Source organism: Podarcis liolepis (assembly GCF_965112155.1).
Source record: "Podarcis liolepis genome assembly, chromosome: 13".
In the NCBI taxonomy this organism is placed as follows: Eukaryota; Metazoa; Chordata; class Lepidosauria; order Squamata; family Lacertidae; genus Podarcis; species Podarcis liolepis.
In genome coordinates this window covers 16,378,934-16,396,867 of record NC_139573.1, presented here as the reverse complement: position 1 = coordinate 16,396,867, position 17,934 = coordinate 16,378,934, and the positions used below count along the sequence as shown (strand labels likewise).

Genomic DNA, 17,934 nt, shown 5'->3' with positions numbered 1-17,934 from the left:
GACCACTGAAGATGGATAAAGGACAGAGTGAAGGCAATTTCTGCAGAAAAGCTGCTCTTGGGCTGTTGTACTACAGTGGTAAAGGTAAAGGTACCCCTGCCCGTACGGGCCAGTCGTGTCCGACTCTAGGGTTGTGCGCCCATCTCACTTAAGAGGCCGGGGGCCAGCGCTGTCCGGAGACACTTCCAGGCCACGAGGCCAGCGTGACGAAGCTGCTCTGGCGAGCCGGCACCAGCGCAGCACACGGAAACACCGTTTACCTTCCCGCTATAAAGCGGTACCTATTTATCTACTTGCACTTAGGGGTGCTTTCGAACTGCTAGGTGGGCAGCAGCTGGGACCGAAAGACGGGAGCTCACCCTGCTGCGGGGATTTGAACCGCCGACCATGCGATCGGCAAGCCCTAGGCGCTGAGGTTTTACCCACAGCGCCACCCGCGCCCCTACTAGTGGTACCTCGGGTTAAGTACTTAATTCATTCCAAAGGTCCGTTCTTAACCTGAAACTGTACTTAACCTGAAGCACCACTTTAGCTAACAGGGCCTCCTGCTGCCGCCGCAGCACGAGTTCTGTTCTCATCCTGAAGCAAAGTTCTTAACCTGAAGCACCATTTCTGGGTTAGCGGAGTCTGTAACCTGAAGCGTATGTAACCCAAGGTACCAATTTATTTCAGTTTACAGGTTGAGACTTGCATGATTGTTCAACCCAACACCAAACCCTGCCTCCAAGGAGCATCCTGGAGAGGAATTTCAGCAAAGCCTCCCTGGCATGAGCATCGTTACTGCTTTTCATATGGAAGATAATTTAGCAACGTGAGCCTTCATAGTCAAGGCTAGATTACAAATTTATCAAAGTCAAGGAATATCGAAAGGACCTGTACAGAGCCCACTCAGATGTTATTAAAACCAAGAATCAAGCAAAATGGAAATACAAAGACTGGCTTGTGACTTTAAAAATTTCGCTTTAGGCGTCAAGCTTCATTGCCTGTTCATTTGAGTCGCAAAGGTCAAAGTACACTATTATGCAATGCAAAGCATTAATGAACTGTACTAGCTGCACACCAGTGTTAAAAGGAATTCAAATTAATTAAGCAAAGACCGGATTTAGTGGAGTGCAGTCATTGCTGCTTCAAGACTACAAAACAGCAGTGTTTAGCACAGAGGATGTAAAAAGGCTTTGGCCTTAATATCCAAGTTTCTGACAGCCAAGTACAATTGTAATTATGACTATGACATTTATATGTATTTTTTTTCTTTAAACAAACCCAACTAGCATTTCCAGGATAGGATAAAAAGAATCCATTTTTAAAAAATATGTAATAAAATTAAACAGTACAAGAGGAAATTGCCTCCCCACCGTGCTTTTGAGACTTTTGTATCCAAATCACTATGAATAGCGTACATTTCAATGGCATTCCATGGAGATTTCATCAACAGCAGTGTATACATTGAGTCAGCTCCATCTGTGTTAACAGTGTAGCTATACTTGTGCTTATTTATGTATGAAATTAGGCTTAAGCCATAGGTATGTGAACCGCATAAAGGCAAGGGAAGGACTCTAAGGATGCCACATTGAAAAATTTTGGCTGCATTCTTAAAAATGAGAAGTATCTTAAAGGAAGTGAAACATTTCCACCCACCATGTACCAGCCACTGACTTGGTATGCAAAAATGCTTAACAGCAAAGGCTTATGTATTGAGATTTACCAAATCACGTTAAATGAAGCACTCACATGCTCTTATCAATTCAGACATTACTGTTCTTGAGTACAAATAGCATGGACAACCCTCCTTTCATAAACACTACCAGATGATTCAAGAGTGAGTTGTTAAACATCACATGCCTACCATTAAACAGATTATGCTTTTAGCTATTGCTTGCTAAATCAAAACCAATGCAAGAGTCAGAAAGTGAGTTTTTCAGTTGAATGTAAACTTCCTCCCATACTACAACAGTTGAGATACTGTGCAGATTTGTTTTATAGCAATTCACATTTTCAAAATTATGTTAAAGTTGGAAAATTTATACAAATACAAAAGCTTTTCAAACAATGCTTTTTAAACAGTCTTGTTATTTTTACAAAGTCAAATAAAACAATGTTATTTTCAGAATTGACTGAAAACATCTTTATTATTCAAGTGCCCTATCCCACCCCGCCCAGCAGTTATACATGCATGACTAAAACATTTTGGCTTTTAAATGTATAGGATTACTTCCAAATACAGTCAACATAAAATAGAAGGGAATACAAAGTTTGTACACAAACGCAGCAAGGAATACACAGGTTTGCAACGAAGTTGGACATCATACAAAATAAAAAAAGTTTATAAATTCACATGGTCTGGGATCCTATGCAGGCTCAATAGGGTCTCTCACGCCGGTCCTGCCTGTGGTCCCCTCTGCAAAGGAGACAGGAAAGTTTACATTTTGAATTTGCATATTCAACAATCACAATCTCAGCCTCCTTCTTTCACTCCCCAGAAACAGAATCCCTAGATTCCTATTCCTGAGCCTTTACAATAGCCACCACTGAAGTAACCTTTACCTCGAATCCATTTTTCCTGGTCCAAAGCTGCCTCTGTCTCCGCCTCTTCCGCCTCTGAATCCTCCCCGGTCTCCGCCCCTGCCTCCCCGGAAGCCACCTCTGTCAAAACCTCCTCGGCCCCCGCGTCGTTCTTCACCAAATCCACCTCCTGGGGAAAAAAGCAGATTTGTATTATGCAACTATTTTGAAATGAGAAATGTGTTTTTCTCACTGATGCCGTTGTGCCAAATAGGCAAACTGTGTATCTCACACAGACAAGAAAGAATCCGCCAGCAAGGGAACAGGATATACAGTAATTGGTTTCACACAGAGAGAAAAGTAAAGCCTTAAACTCACCCATGTGTGGTCCTCCAGGTCCATCTGGCTTTGGTGCCTTGCACTGGTTGCATTCATTACGCCATGAGAAGTTCATATTTTCACATGTCCTAAAAACACATTTGGGGAAGACAGATGATTTAGAGTTCCAATAGTCATTAACCCCATTTCTACCTTCATATCTAAACAACTAAAGCAGACTGCTTACGGGTTGGGGCATTTCCAGTCTCCTGCACGTTGCTGACCACCACCTCCGCTGGGGAAGCCCCCCCTGCTGCCCCCGCTGGAACCACTGCTGCTGCCGCCACCTCCGCCGCCACCAAATCCACCACGGCCCATGGGTCCTAAAGGAAAGAGGCATGTAAAAATCAGTGGCAGCAGCCAAGTGAAAAAGGATTTTTTGCAGAATGTTTCCTTGCTGATAAACACCTTATATTAGGTTACCTTTCTTCCCTAGAAAGACTGCAGTACCCATACCTCAACTCCCCTATTTCAGAATGGCTGCACAACACAAGTTGGTCCTCCTCCCCCTCCCTTGCTGAAACTCAATACAGGTATAACAAGAGCCAATACTGCTACAAGCAACACACTTCACGACTTATCAACCACAGCAATGACGTGGCATATACCTCCTCTACCGCCACGGCCTCTTCCTCCACGGCCATTGCCACCACCGCCGCCTCTGTTGAAGTCTGCCCTCCGGGTAGCAAATGATACTTTGATAGGGTTGCCTGAGAATTCTTTTCCTGGTTAAGAGAAGAGCAGGGAAAAGGATTACATTATAGAAGGCAATTATGTCACTATTGGCACCTCTCCTCTACTGCACATCTATTCTCTTTCAATATTTATTCATCAATTTATATCTCATCCTTCCCCCCTCCCAGAAGCCTAGTAGTGGAGGCAGAAAGAAGCCTTCCAAGTACAAGCATAGGAACTCTTTCAAAAGCCAAAAAGTAATTCAAAGTCAGCACCATACCATCAAACCAGTCAATGGCAGCCTTTGCAGATGGGGGGTCGTCAAAGGAAACAGTGGCCTCTCCTTTCAGTTTTCCTGTCTCGCGATCAGTGTACAGGTTGATCATAGGCTGTCCTGTTTTCTTGTTTGTCTGTTTACAAAAAAAATGTACAAGATCAATCTACTGTAAAGATCTAATCCAATGTTCTTGCATCTAATTTTCAATACATGACAGGTGCAGACTACAACTGTTTAGGGAGCTGCAATTGATGTGCAATACTACTGCATGGAAATTACCTTTAAATGTGAAAGGTAACTTGCTTTAGCTGCTGAACATTTGCCTATACAGCCCTGAAAATAATTAAAAGGTTAATGAATGTGCTCATGAGGTTCTGGGCAGATTACTGCTGCCATCATGAATTCTCCCTTGGAGTGTAAAGACATCGCACGAAAGGTTTGTCTACCCATTAGTCTCTGAAAGTAGGTAGGGCCAAAGCAGGGTAGATTTGATTTAAATCAAATCAATTTGTCAGTAAGGCTTGATTTAAATCATTTTTTTACAGAAAGACTCATTCTTGCTGGTATAATCTTAATATTTACAACCAGATGAAGGTTTCACTTTTTGAGTAATAAATTTTCATAGTAGTTTTTAGTTCTATCAAAAATTACTGATTTGGTTATACTATTAGAAATACATAGACAGATAATTATGAGGTTTAACAAGTTTTTGTTAAACTTGTTAAACAACTGTTTATATTTTGACAACTTTTCTGCTGTACCTTATTGGAAGGAGAAAAATAATCATTTCCTGAATAACAATTTAAACAATTTATTTAACTAAAACAATAACATATGTATACATGTTTGTTAACTGATGTGGTTAAACGATTTAAAAACCCCACCTTAGACTGAGCTTTAGCACACATGAAAAACTTAAAACTAATCCTTATTTCCTGATGAATAGCCTTTGGACTATAATGTGATTTAAACTATCTTTAGAAAGATTTTTCCTCCAAAAACATTTTATTTTAAAAATCCAATTTAAATTTTAAAAAAATCCGATTAATGCATCCTACCTAGTGCAGGCTTTTTGCGCAGCTCAGACCATTCAGTGTTTTGTGATTCTACTTGCAACAGCAATTCCACTAGTAGCTGCTTTTTTCTAGCCAGCTCAGTCTCTCAACCAGCCCTTCGAGCTCTCATTACCCACTACTACCCTGCACACTTTACAACCACAGAGTATAGTGCAACCTACAAAATGCAGCCTTATTGGTAATGGGATCATCTCACAGGCATAACTAGCACAATTTACCTTTATGATGCCAATCTGCTTGAAGTAATCTGCTACCGACTCAATGGTTACATTTTCACCAAGTCCCTGAACAAAGATGGTGTTGTTGTCGGAGTTATCCTGCTCGCCAGCTGCAAGGAATGACAATTAGCTCTATCTTCCACCATAATTTCTGCTTCCCAATAATTCTTCCTACAGCCTCTAAATGAAAGGTTCCAAACTTGTACTCCAATGAATACTGAACCACATGAAGCAATTTTCCAAACTGAGACAAAATTTGGGTTACACTGTCCGAAGACCTCAGTTGAATAGAACTCAAATCTGCACAATTCATATATTTTGCAGTTTACAAAGTTTGTGGGTTTTTAAAAGGCAACTTGATTACATGACTCTGCTGTTCACAGTAATACAAAAAAAAAAAGTGTAGAAAAGCAGTCTAAGGACACCATAGGCTTCTCTGGTTTTCCTTTGACATTTTTACCCCTCTCTTCAAAGTGGAAGCCTGGAAAAACTTTTCCACTGGCCTCACATTCAGGTTTGCAGCCACTTACCAGAATCGTGGCGTGATCCTTGATCCCGTGGTCCTTTTGCACATGAAAATAAGGAAGGAGAGATTCAGTTAGCGAGTGAGAACTTCCAAACTGTTTTCTCACATCAGCACCACCATCACGACCACATCAGAAACAGGCCAGTGTTGGAACATGTGCTGTTCCAAGGTGAGTTTTAGTGCAAAACAAACACTCCCATTCAGTCAGAAGTGGTCCACGTCTTAATTACAAGACTGCCTACTGCAAAACCAGTTTACAACTCTTTCCTCCAGGTCATACTAGACCTATTTTTTGAAGCTCTGCAGGGAGGAGCATGGCCTCCAGACACACACCCAGAACACCATTGGAGAACCACTATTTTGACATCTTTTATAGCATACATTAGCCACTGCTACCCAGAGTCTTCTACCGACCCTTGTTCAGTCTTTTAAGTCTCCAGCACCATTGCAATCTATTCTGGATTTGGTTCATGAGACGAGACACTTTAACTTATCCACAGAGAACAAACCATCTTACACCACAGTACACATTTTGAATAAGCCCTTTAGAAATGAGAGCTTTATGTTCTTAGAAACCATCTGGTTATTTACTTGCATCACCACTCTACTATTAACATATTCTACACGTATGTATGTATATATATATATTTTTACCATTTCGACACCTTTTATTGCACCCAATCTTAAATTTTTGAAAGCATATGCCCAACACTGGTCTCAAATGCATTAACAATCCTATATAAGTGTGTTTTACTGTTCATGCCAAGCCTTTTTCAGCAAACCCTATGGGAACGTTCCTTAAAAACAATTCTTTTGATCTGGTACAATCATGTTCAAAACGACCATTTGTGAAACTTCGTAATGTTAAAACCAAACTCTCTTAAAATAGAAGCCCATGAAACCACTTATTTGTGAAAGAGCTCTTAAGAGTTTCATACAAACAAAGTTACACTTCCAAGTCTGAAGGGAGCGGTCCCTCCCTTGATTCCTGTACCAGTAACTTTTTAAGCAAGGTACCATAAACCTTTGTTTTACCATGTTTCCTCAGGACTGCATGCACTTCCATTAACACGCTTTAACCCAACGTTCTCATGTGTTTTTTAAAGGAGAGACAACAAACAAAACCAACACTTACAAAGTGATTTTCTCTCTCACATTCTCCCGCAAAACACGTCTTTGGATTATTGATTTTCTCCCATCTTGTTGCAAAACATACAACCAAAATGTACTGTATTGGCACCAAGAACTTGGCTGAGTAGAAAGCCCCATAATGTGGAAGTCAACACCACAGATACAACCAACCATTTTGGCATATGTGCCACAACAGGGGGTGCTCCCATAGGTTTTTATCTGATAAACGGTGGCTTTTCAAACCCTTTGGCATACAAACATCAGTCTCTCCGAAAAATAATATATAGAAATACACTTTTGCGGTTCAAGTTTTTGAACTCTTTGGACTTACCACCAAATTTATTGAAGCCACCACCTCGCTCACCACCGCTGAGGAGATAAGTTAGAAGATAATGATGCTTTTTTTCCACGACTAAAAAGTTTTGTTGCTAGAAACTACACCAGATCCATTAAGATGCTGGCCAACACTTTTGTTTGGTTCTTCCTGAAGATCTAAAGACAACCTGCTCCACCTTTTCCTTGCCCTCGGCATTTGTTTTTTTAAAAATGGATCAATACACCCTTGAGAAGGTTTGCAAATGAAACAGCTCTAGTGTTTTGCCATTCTTGCTTCCGATCTTGAAACGTTACACGAGGCGTCGTGATGCAGCTTTCGAGACAATGCTGGTTTCCTTGTTGCCGTCCTATTCCTGGCATGATTGGTGAACCAAGCTCGTTTTTAAAATATTGTATACCGTGCACGCTGTTAATTCCAGTTCACCCTTCTCAAGTTTGTGCCTTGTATTTTTGCAAAGCTTTTGTTGTTTACAACCCTAGATGCAGATAACTGCTTTGAAAGCACGTAAAAACCCATTCCCTCATCATAGCATATTCGTAATAGTATGTTATTTCAGCTCTAAAGACTGCATTATCTGCCTGTCATAAGATCTCTCTCCCTTCCTCAGACCCTTAACTAACATGTGGAAGGTGGAGATTTGATTAAAGTTCATTGACTTTCACACCTGTGGCACACAAAATGCAGAATTTGTTAACAGAGCAGGTATTGTTAACAGATCAACAACTTTTCATAAGCAAACAACACTTCAGCTGCCCCCACCTATACTCACCTCTCTACTATTTCATCTCTCCCAGTCAACAGGAGCCCAGAGCCAATGTTGCTTAGCAACCATTGCCTCGTCAAATACCAATTTTAACCACCCCTTCACCGAGGCTTAACGCACACCCAACAGCATTAAGGATACTGCTTTGCAACACATAAACCACAAGTACAGAAAGTCCAGCCGCTATGTGGGAAAACCAAAACACATCCTTTTAGCCTACATTGGCTTACACGGCTAGACCACAGCATTATGAGCATTATGAGCCCAATGAAAGCTGGCTTACAACCTGCATAGAAGCTTTGTCTTGCAAAATCTCTTACTGAAGAGATTCATATAACCTTCGATTTATCAGCATATACAAACCAGGCCCCTTCAGTGCACCTCATCGGGTTAACACTGGGGGGTTGAAGGATAATCCTAGTGTCTAGATACCGATTTTCCCCCATAAGAAGTACTAAAGTTCTTGCATATATTGTATGGAACGGCAACATTGCTCAAAGAGGACCGTAATTCACCTTTGAGGAACAGTAATTATGTTCATATCAAGTGCGCCTTTTGAGGTTGTCAACAGATCCAAGATGAAAATACGATGTTTTGCCCCATGCACAGACTTGTTACTGCAATGGTTGATTTTCATAAAGTAAGAGTTTTTAACTCCTTCACATGCAGACAAGGAACAAAAACCATTTTGACATCCATTTAGATTCACCCCATAGAGAAAAACACACTGACCCCTAGCAGCATACATGGTGGTAGCCCACCCTTGATTACCAACAATTCTATATATTTCAGCCGTTCACACACTGCACCCTCCCAGAAGAGGTTAGCTTTTATGGCAAGTACTAGGAGAGATGCTAATTAAAGAAACCCACTCCCTCTCCCACAACTATGGACTGGACACCTACCCCATGCCTCCACGACCACCTCTGTTGCCACCTCTTCCACCACTCCGATCAAAGCCACCTCTACCGTATCCGCCACCGCCACCTCCTCCACTGCCTCTTCCACGGTTGCGGTCTTGCTGGCCGCCATATCCTCCTTGATCCTGGCTGCCGTAGCCTCCTCCACTACCACCTCCACTCATGGAAGACTGATCCTGTCCATAGCCACCAGCTGGAGAAAGTTAAAAAGGGGGGGGGGGGTTAGCAATAGTTTCTGCTAGCAAAGAGGCCTGGATTTTATTGGGCGGGGGGAAAGAATGAAGATTCTACAGATGCCCTTGCTTCTCACTGGGGGGCAGCCATTGGCTTCTACACTGCACTGCATGAAATGTGGCTCATATTACTCATGTTTGGCTTTTGGAGGTGAAAGGAAAGGAAAAAGTACTCACATCCACTACCACCACCACCTCCTCCACTGCTACTGCCACTGCCATACTGACTCTGCTGGCCGTAGCTTTGGGGTGGGTTGTAAGAAGGCTGCTGCCCATAGCTGCTCTGCTGTTGGCTGCCATAGCTGGATTGCTGACCATAGCCTCCACTCTGGGGTTGTCCGTAGGTAGAGGTCTGAGAGCTGGTACCGTAACTGCTGATTTCAAGGAGATACAAACAAAGGACAGAGTTCAATACACAGACCATCCTACAATACTGTTCCGGCTTTATACAAAGGATAAGACTTTAAGCTCCAGGATTCCATTTGGAATATTGCTTAAGAATTCAGGATGATTGTATGACTAAAGAGCAGAGTACATCTGGGGTTTGATCAGGCAAATTTCAGCAGATTTAATGTAAAAAAGTAAAGCCTAAAGCCTATGATGAAGATTTACACCGCTATCCCTGCTCTGAGTTCTTGTTGTTTGGGATTTCTCAACTGTTACCTTCCAGTGGTGGAACTGGCTGGCTGTTGAGAGTAGCTGGGATAGGATGACTGCTGTCCATAAGACGTCTGAGAAGTCTGACTGCTGCCATATCCTGTTGATGAGCCGTAGGCCTGTGGTGTTGACTGGGTGCCATAGCCAGCTGTTCAAAAAAACAATTCACTCTTGTTAATCTCAAATGGCATGCAATTTGTGTAGCAATAACTAATCAGTTCTTCAATCATATGTAACCGCACTGATGCATCCTGAGATGTGACCATAGAACAACAAATTAAACAGTGCTGAGATGAGAGCATGTTCGATTTGCTGTTTGTGCTTGTGTCACCTTTTTGCTACTTTAAGTGCTTCATAGGATTGCAAAATGAAAAGGCTGCACATTACAGCATCCGGAAAGGACACTTTAAGTAACTGTGTTTTCCTTCCAATCTCCTAGCTCCAGAAAGACATGTGCTTCACAGCTTAGCCAATTTCCTCTCATATTTTCCTATACGGTCATGAGGACAAAAAACAAAATAAGCTACAATACTCACAGCTTTGAGTCTGGCCATAGGAAGAACTGTAACTACTTTGGCCATATCCAGAAGTATCTGCCGATTGTCCGTAACCACCATAGCTCTGCTGCCCGTAGGGCTGGCTGGTTTGCTGAGAATAACCTTGTGTGGGTGGAGTTGGGTAGGCCCCATAACTAAGGAAAAGCAAGAGAAAAAAATTCAGCAAAGGAACATATAACTAAACTGCAAACTGAATTCACAATCTTCTTTCCCAACCAGAATCAAGCTTGTCACTACCATTGCCACCTGTCTTTTCAAATCCAGTGTGCTATGTCATTGTAGGCACCTGACTGAACTCCTACTTCTGCGAGTGTTTCAATTAAGTCTGAACAACCACAAATGGGTAAGGAAAATTACAAGGCATGTTAAGACTAATTAATTGGTTCATTGTGGCATGAAGATACACACACCAACAATTCACTTTGTTCAAAAGACTAATGGCCAGAAATAAATTCCAATGCTGATTCTATTCAGAGTAGACCCACTGAAGTTAATATACATGACTAACAGGTTCATGAATTTCAGTGGGTCTAGTATAGGATTTAGTGACTATAAACCACAAGTTTTTAAACCTGGCCTACTTTTTTAGTTTTGACCAAAGGCAAATAAAAGGTATGTGATTGAAATTTATAAAGTTAAGAATGATATGAAGAGAGTGGAGAGAGAGAAAATTCTCCTCTTGACACCAGAACTTGTGGACAGCCAAGGAAGCTGTATGTTGAAAGATTCAGGACAGATAAATGAAAGCACTTCTTCTCTTCCACAAGAGGCAGCAATGACCACAAATTTGGATGTCTTTAAAAGGGGATTGGGCAAACTCCTGAAGAAGGCGATCAATGGCTACTAGCCATGATGGAAATGCTTTACCTCCATCATCAGAAGGCAGCAATGCTTTTGAATACCAATTGCTGGAAACCATAGGAGGGGAGAGTGCTTTTGCACTCAGGCCCTGCTTGATGGTTTCCCACCGACATCTGGTTAGTCAAAACAGGATGCCGGGCTAGATGGGCTATTGGCCTGATTCAACACTCTTCCTATGTTCTTGCAATAGTCTTAAATCCCCACAACTCTTGGAAGCAGCACTAAGAGTTATGCTTTTAAAGGGAATTTTGATTTTTGGTATACTATCTTTGTATGGGCACTACTATAGCTTGAATTGGGGAAACTAATAATGTATGCTCTAATGCAGCTAAAACTGAGTTTTATAATGTATATACACACTGAATAAGACAAAACCTTTTTAAAATGATGTTACAGCTTCTCTGGGGATGGATAAAAGTAATCCATTTCAAAGTCTGCATACACTACAGCAAATTTTAACCATTTTTCTAAATTTGGAACCACAAGTTTTATCAGCTTCTTCATACGATATATTCCCCCCCCCCATTTTTTTCCAGTACAGTACTACCACTACTTGAAAATTAGGATTTTCTGGTATTGGCAAATTAAGATTAAACAAGCCACAGGTCGGATCTTGTCTATCTATTCCTCTGGGAACAGCTCACGGCACCCTAACATCCTTCATGTTTTTACAGAGGTGACTAGCATGACCTACTTCAAGATTACAGAGACAAGAAAAGAACTACTCGCATATGGCTAACACTGTAGTTATGTGAGAAGAGTATCACAAGCTAAAAGCCTGTAAACATGCAATACATGGAGGATGAATTATACAAGGGTTTATTTACCTTTGTGTCGCTGACTGGCTATAATCTGTAAGGGGACAAAACAAAAATGTTTGAGCTATTTTAAGAGCAGGATTCCACAGAAGTTATCTAACTGCTACAGAGTAGAAATGATTCATATGGGATGGTGGATAAGTCACATTTGTCAAAATTGACATACATGGATGCTTGCTCCAGGCATCTATGCACTCACTATGTGCATGGACAGAAGCCCCATTCAAATCGAAAGTCAAAGTGGGGGGGGGCATGTGCACCCCTGCCTCTCTACACTTTTAACTTTCAAGAATTCAGGCAAATACTAAGGAAAGGGTTCAGATTCACATAGTAACACATGTTCACCTATCCAATGGGTACAGCACAAAATATACGTACATATGGAACGCTCTTGCTAGCTTCATTGTGGGTAAGAGAAACTATTTTTAAAAAGCTGTGAGGCATGAAGTTTGAGGGAAGAGATTAGGAATGAACAGCAACTCTGAACATTGACACTTCTCATACGAAGCACTTATTAGTTACATTTACACCACTGTTGCCTTATTTTCAGGACTGTTCACAATAATCAAAACCAGCAGTGAAGAGAAATCCAAAAATAAACAGAACCCAATCATGTGAGCAAGTGGAAGTTGTGGTGTCATCAGAAAAAATGTGTATTTATATATTCCCCTTCCCCCAGTGTTTTCCAAGGAATAAATAATTTCCCCCCCATCCACAAAACCTCAGTTTATGTGATGGTTAAAGAACCAATGTAATTCCATCGTCAGTATGGAGGGAAAGAAAAAAAATTATCTGCGTTTTCAAGGGGTGCAAGGGAGGATAGTTGCCCACCCAAGGAACTAAGACATAAGAGGAACAGCCTTTAATTAAACTCACACGAAGTTTGCTATGGCGCCGGGTTGTTACAAACAAAGCAGCCTGGTCCTTATAGGATCTAAACCCGAGATTTTATGGGGAGGAGGGCGTTCGCTTGACGAGCGGAGTACGCGGTCGACTGACGTTTGTACTAACGAATGATAGGTGCAGACGGTTGGAGAAGCACCCGGATGTAACACTGCGACAAAGACAAGCCTCACACGCACGCGCAACAACGTACGCGTTTCTCGCCTAGGCAGAAAGCGCATGCGTGATCGCAATTTTTACTGCCCCCACCTCCAATAAACCTTGCTACGCCGACCATCACGTCAGACTGGATTTTTCCACTGCCCATACGGCCCCCCCTCGTCCCGCCAGTAGCTCAGGGGACGACCGCGCGCATGCGCAGCTACATAACGGCCTAACCTCTCCGTGCCCCTGGAGTCTGACTAGGAAACCCCGTCCGTCTCTTCCCCGGCTTCCTAGTTCTCACGCTATCACAAAATGGCGGCAGACTGCGCAGTTTAGAGAGATTGCGGCGCGGAGCAGAGGAAAGAAAAAAGGCCCTTCCTGCTCTCTAGAAGGCGGAGCCGTTTTTCATCCAGCACCACTTCTACAATAACGTCCACCTTTTGCCCTCGACTGTATCGCCACCCCGTTATTTTTGGAACGAAAACCCCGAAGCCTCCATTTAAAAAGGGTCTTCTAGAACATTTGTCCAAAGCAGACGGGGAAGGCCGGAGAACCCTTCGCCCACCATTCCTGCCCCACAGACGGGAGAGGGAAGACAGGCAGCTTTCGCCTCCTACCCTGGAACTGCAAAAGCCTCCTTCCCCTGCCACGGGCAGTGATTTCCCTATCGAAGATTTAGCCTGAAACCCACCCCAGCCCCTGGGAAGGAAGCCCCCCAGTCTCGTCAGGAGGAGAAAATAACCCAAGACAAAAACGCAGCTTTTCGCAATTAACTGGACAGAACCAACCATTAAGCCTGCTTCCCCTCACATTACCCTTCCCTTTTTAACCCTCAGGTTAAACCCTTTTTAACATAAATCGACCTCCCGTTCCCCATTGTCTGCACAGCCACGAGGACCAGAAACTTAGCTCCCCTGGAGGAAAGAAAGCAAAGGCTGCGGGGGGGGGGTTTCCCATTCTCCCCTGTTGTGACCCCGGTTGAAACGCGCCCAACGCCCTCCGCTGCCAACTCCCTTCTTCTCACCGTTGGATGCCATGGCTGCAGCCCCCTAAGCTTCACTCCTCAGAAGGGCTACGTAGCACCAACCTCTCCGCCCGCCTCGTCTCTCTTTCCCGCCCCCACACTTTGCCCCAAATATACCCTCCCCCTCCCGTTTCCTCTGGGCTGCACCATGTCACATCGCAAGAGGGGGGGGGAGAGAGAAAGGAAAACAGGCGTTTCTTTTGTACAGATATGAATAAAAAGCAGGACTCCTAACGCTTCTCTTCGTAACCATGCCTTCGACTACCGAGGCGTCTCTTTTACATTTAGGATATGTGTGAGCCCGTTTGTGTAGGAATTAAGGAACGGCGGTTGCAATGAAACGGACTGCCAAAGGAATGTCGTTGGGGTCCCTGCTTATGTGTGCCACTGGCCTCCCCTGCTACCCGAGAATGGTACAGTCCAGACTGCAGAGTGGGCGTGAGATTACGGAGCGAGCCTGGAAGCAACCAAATTAACAAACGAGGGGGGAGGAGGGAGGTTCAGAATAATAAATGCATTTTATTGAGCCGTCTGTTCCAGCTAGAAAAAAGTGGGGAAAGAGTATTGTGGCATCTTAAAGCCTTAGAGATTTACTGTAACCGTAATCCTTTCATGAACGAGATCCCACACTTAGATCTGGTGATGAGGACTCTATTCCACAAAGGGTTGTGTCACTCACTATAATCTAAAATAAAATGAAATTGTCCATTAGCACCTTAGAAACCAACTAAGTTTAAAAAGGGGCTTCCTACCTCACTATAATTCTGTTAGGTTCTGCGATAGGACTCTTTCCTTTGTTTTGCTGTAACAGACCAACATGTTTGCCAATCCGGATTACTTTTATGGAGTTAACGGGTCTTTACAACAGACATGCAGTACTTCCAAGGGGCAAGGCTTTGCAGGCTATTTTATCACAATAAAATACCACTATTGCTATTTTACAACTTTTTTACAGTGTGATTGATACTCTTCATATTTCACAGTTACAGAAAGTTTGGCTTGCCAAGTAAGTGTCGCACAACTGATCAAAGCAAATGAAATTCGTAAAATGTGACAGAACCATTCATGACTTCACACTTTCAAGAAACAAAGAGAAGTGTGCATGCACAGGAAAGCTCATACCAAGAACTAACTTAGTTGGTCTTTAAGGTGCTACTGGAAGGAATTTTTTATTTTAAGCCAAAGCAAGTAGCTGGTGGGATCTCTCACTTGGTTCTCTCTCACAAAATCACAGAATTTGAAGGATCCCAAAGGTCTTCGACTTCAGCTACCTGCAATTCAGGAATCACAGTTGAGATGGAACCAAAAGCCTTTCATCTCAGATATGTGGTGGCTCATTGTGGTCACTTGAAGGAGGTGGGAGAGACATTCTGCACATGCACGGAGGCACCACCGTCTTTCTTATCACTTCACATGCTGAAGGGATCAGTGTAGAGATTTCACATGGATCTGAGAACAAATTATGCAATGGCTCCATGCCACCACCAGACCCTGATGTGAGGCCACCATTCTCTCCCATAATAACCCAACAACATAAGAAGAGCTTTCAGGATCAGGCCCATCAAGACCAGCATCCTGTTTGCACCATGGGCAGCCAGATGCCTCTTTTGGGAAACTGACAAGCAGGATTAGAACACAAGAGCAACTCCCCTCCTGCGATTTTCAGCAACTGGTATTATTCAGAAGCATCTCTGCCTCTGACCGAGGCAGAGCAGAGCCATCATAGCTAGCAGACATCAATAGCTGTCTCCTCCATAAATTTGTCCAGTCCTCTTTTAAATCCACCAAGTTGTTGGCCATTCCTGCCTTCTGTGACTGAGTTGCACTGCATGAAGCTTCACAGCCCCCTCTCCGCACTCACCCAAGTCCTTGGATGATGGGCTCTGTTATGTACTGAGTTGAATAGGATCCAAAATCCAGCAGTCTGACTGGTCCTAGAACAATGCAGCAGTATGATTGGTCCGCAGGAGCCACCCAATCCAGCTCCAGGTGGAAGTGAATCCACAACCCAATTGGCCTACAGGAGAATCTCGGAATTAGCCAATCACGTGCAGCACATTGTGTAAATAATGTATATAAAGCAGATTTTGTGGGGGAACTTCCATTCCTCCTCACCACTATGAGCTGAATAAAGAGCATTAAATCCACTCTCGACTCCGAGTATATTTCAGGCTCCTTTAGGCTCACCCGGGTCAAGCGACCAGTGTAGGTCCCTCCCTGCTGGGAGTCCACTGGTAGTGTCCGCTGAGTTTGGTACATCCAGTCCCCATTTGCTGGAGGCCACTGCTGCTATGGCAGCTGGTCCTTGGCAAAAGAAGAGCCTGTTATATCAGGGAAAAGGCCTGCCTAGTCTCACTGGTCTTGCAGTGGCTAACCAGATGCCCATGCGAAGTCCACAAGCAACTGGTATTCAGAGACCAAGGGTGGCCCATCCCATTTTGCCGCCTGAGGTGAAACAGGAAAGTGCTTCCCAGCATCCACACCCCTCACCATTTGCTGCCCCTGCTGAAGCCTTGCTAGCTGAGGTCACACATGGTTTTGCGGGCTCTTGTGAGAGCTTGCCGCCATACCACACCCTCCGACATTTCTCTGATGAAAATAGGAATGTCTCATTCCATAATGATAATTTTACTATTTATACCCCACACATCTTACTTTGTTGCCCCAGCAACTCTGGGCAGCGCCCAACATATATAATAACATAATAAAACATTAAACATTTTTTAAAAAACCTTCCCTATACAGTGGTACCTCGCGTTAAGTACTTAATTCGTTCCGAAGGTCCATACTTTACCTGAAACTGTTCTTAACCTGAAGCACCACTTTAGCTAATGGGGCCTCCTGCTGCTGCTGCGCCGCTGGAGCACGATTTCTGTTCTCATCGTGAAGCAAAGTTCTTAACCTGAAGCACTATTTCTGGGTTAGCAGAGTCTGTAACCTGAAGCGTATGTAACCCGAGGTACCACTGTACAGGATTGCCTTCAGGCGGCTCGGGGATTGGATAACTCCATACCCTCCAACATTTCTCCAATGAAAATAGGGATATGCTAAGGAAAAGTGGGGCACTGCGGGATCAAATCAGAAGTCAGGATGGCTTCTCTAAATCAGGGATGTCCCTGGAAAATAGGGACACTTGGAGGGTCTGCCATAACTGCTTCTCCTCACTTCTCCTGCAGCAGTGGGGGGCGTCCATGGCACTATCCATAGCCGCCCTGAGCCCGGTCTTGGCTGGGGAGGGCGGGGTATAAATAAAAAATTATTATTATTATTACCCCTTGGAATTTGCCACCCAAGGCAGCTGTCTCAGTCCGCCTCATGGGCATGGTACAGAGAATGCAGAAATTCTGGCTAGAAGCCTCAGATGTCCTCATGCGCCATGAATTTCTTGTATGATCTTACTAGGGAATGGTCGCATAAATCTACCAAGCTGTTGGACCTCCTAAACACCTGTTTATGAGTTGGGTTAGGTATATTTGTCATGGATGCTTTAGTTGAGATTCCTGCATTGCAGGGGGTTGGACTAGATCTTTCCAACTCTACAATTCTATGATTTAAAAAAAAAATATTGCCAGTGACATTTATGCTATTGCAAATTCTTCCTAAATATTATCATTTTTAAATTTTTATTATCATCAGCAGTTTTACTCATCAAAAATCTGATTTCTCTGTTGAAAAATCTGTCACCTCTCTTCGCTCCCGTTTGACATTAGAAAACTTGTATTAGAAAACTTGTACAGTATAACACTCGCAAAGGATTCACACCCGAAGTCTGCTTCCTTTCCGCCTCACAACCCCCCCCCCCATTCTACTGCTGCGAAATGGTTCCTTCCGCTGAACTGCCGCTTTTTCTCTGTCTGCGTCCTTGAAACCGGTTCGATCTAGTTTAGAGGCCCGGCCTGTCGGCTTTTGAATGGCCTTCGGGCGTTGGCATGGT

The 17,934-nt window shown here is 43.4% G+C and overlaps 1 protein-coding gene across 4 annotated transcripts; it reads right to left on the bottom strand.

Annotated features, from left to right (window-relative positions):
• Positions 1-1,960: 1,960 nt before the first annotated feature.
• Positions 1,961-14,120, bottom strand: FUS (FUS RNA binding protein). 4 transcript variants are annotated; one of them, XM_083471041.1, is made up of 15 exons: positions 14,001-14,120; positions 11,939-11,963; positions 10,230-10,384; positions 9,700-9,841; positions 9,214-9,410; positions 8,789-8,996; positions 7,115-7,152; positions 5,657-5,689; positions 5,127-5,236; positions 3,836-3,965; positions 3,489-3,605; positions 3,068-3,203; positions 2,881-2,969; positions 2,545-2,692; positions 1,961-2,398 (listed from the first exon to the last, which is right to left on the bottom strand). In XM_083471041.1, exons 1-15 carry the CDS (start codon positions 14,011-14,013, stop codon positions 2,359-2,361), a joined length of 1,581 nt encoding a protein of 526 aa, XP_083327167.1. In that variant the 5' UTR covers positions 14,014-14,120; the 3' UTR covers positions 1,961-2,358. The 4 variants fall into 4 exon arrangements, with proteins under 4 accessions (XP_083327167.1, XP_083327168.1, XP_083327165.1 ...); XM_083471042.1 differs by having other exon boundaries at positions 9,214-9,407; XM_083471039.1 differs by lacking the exon at positions 14,001-14,120 and adding an exon at positions 13,082-13,186.
• Positions 14,121-17,934: the final 3,814 nt, after the last annotated feature.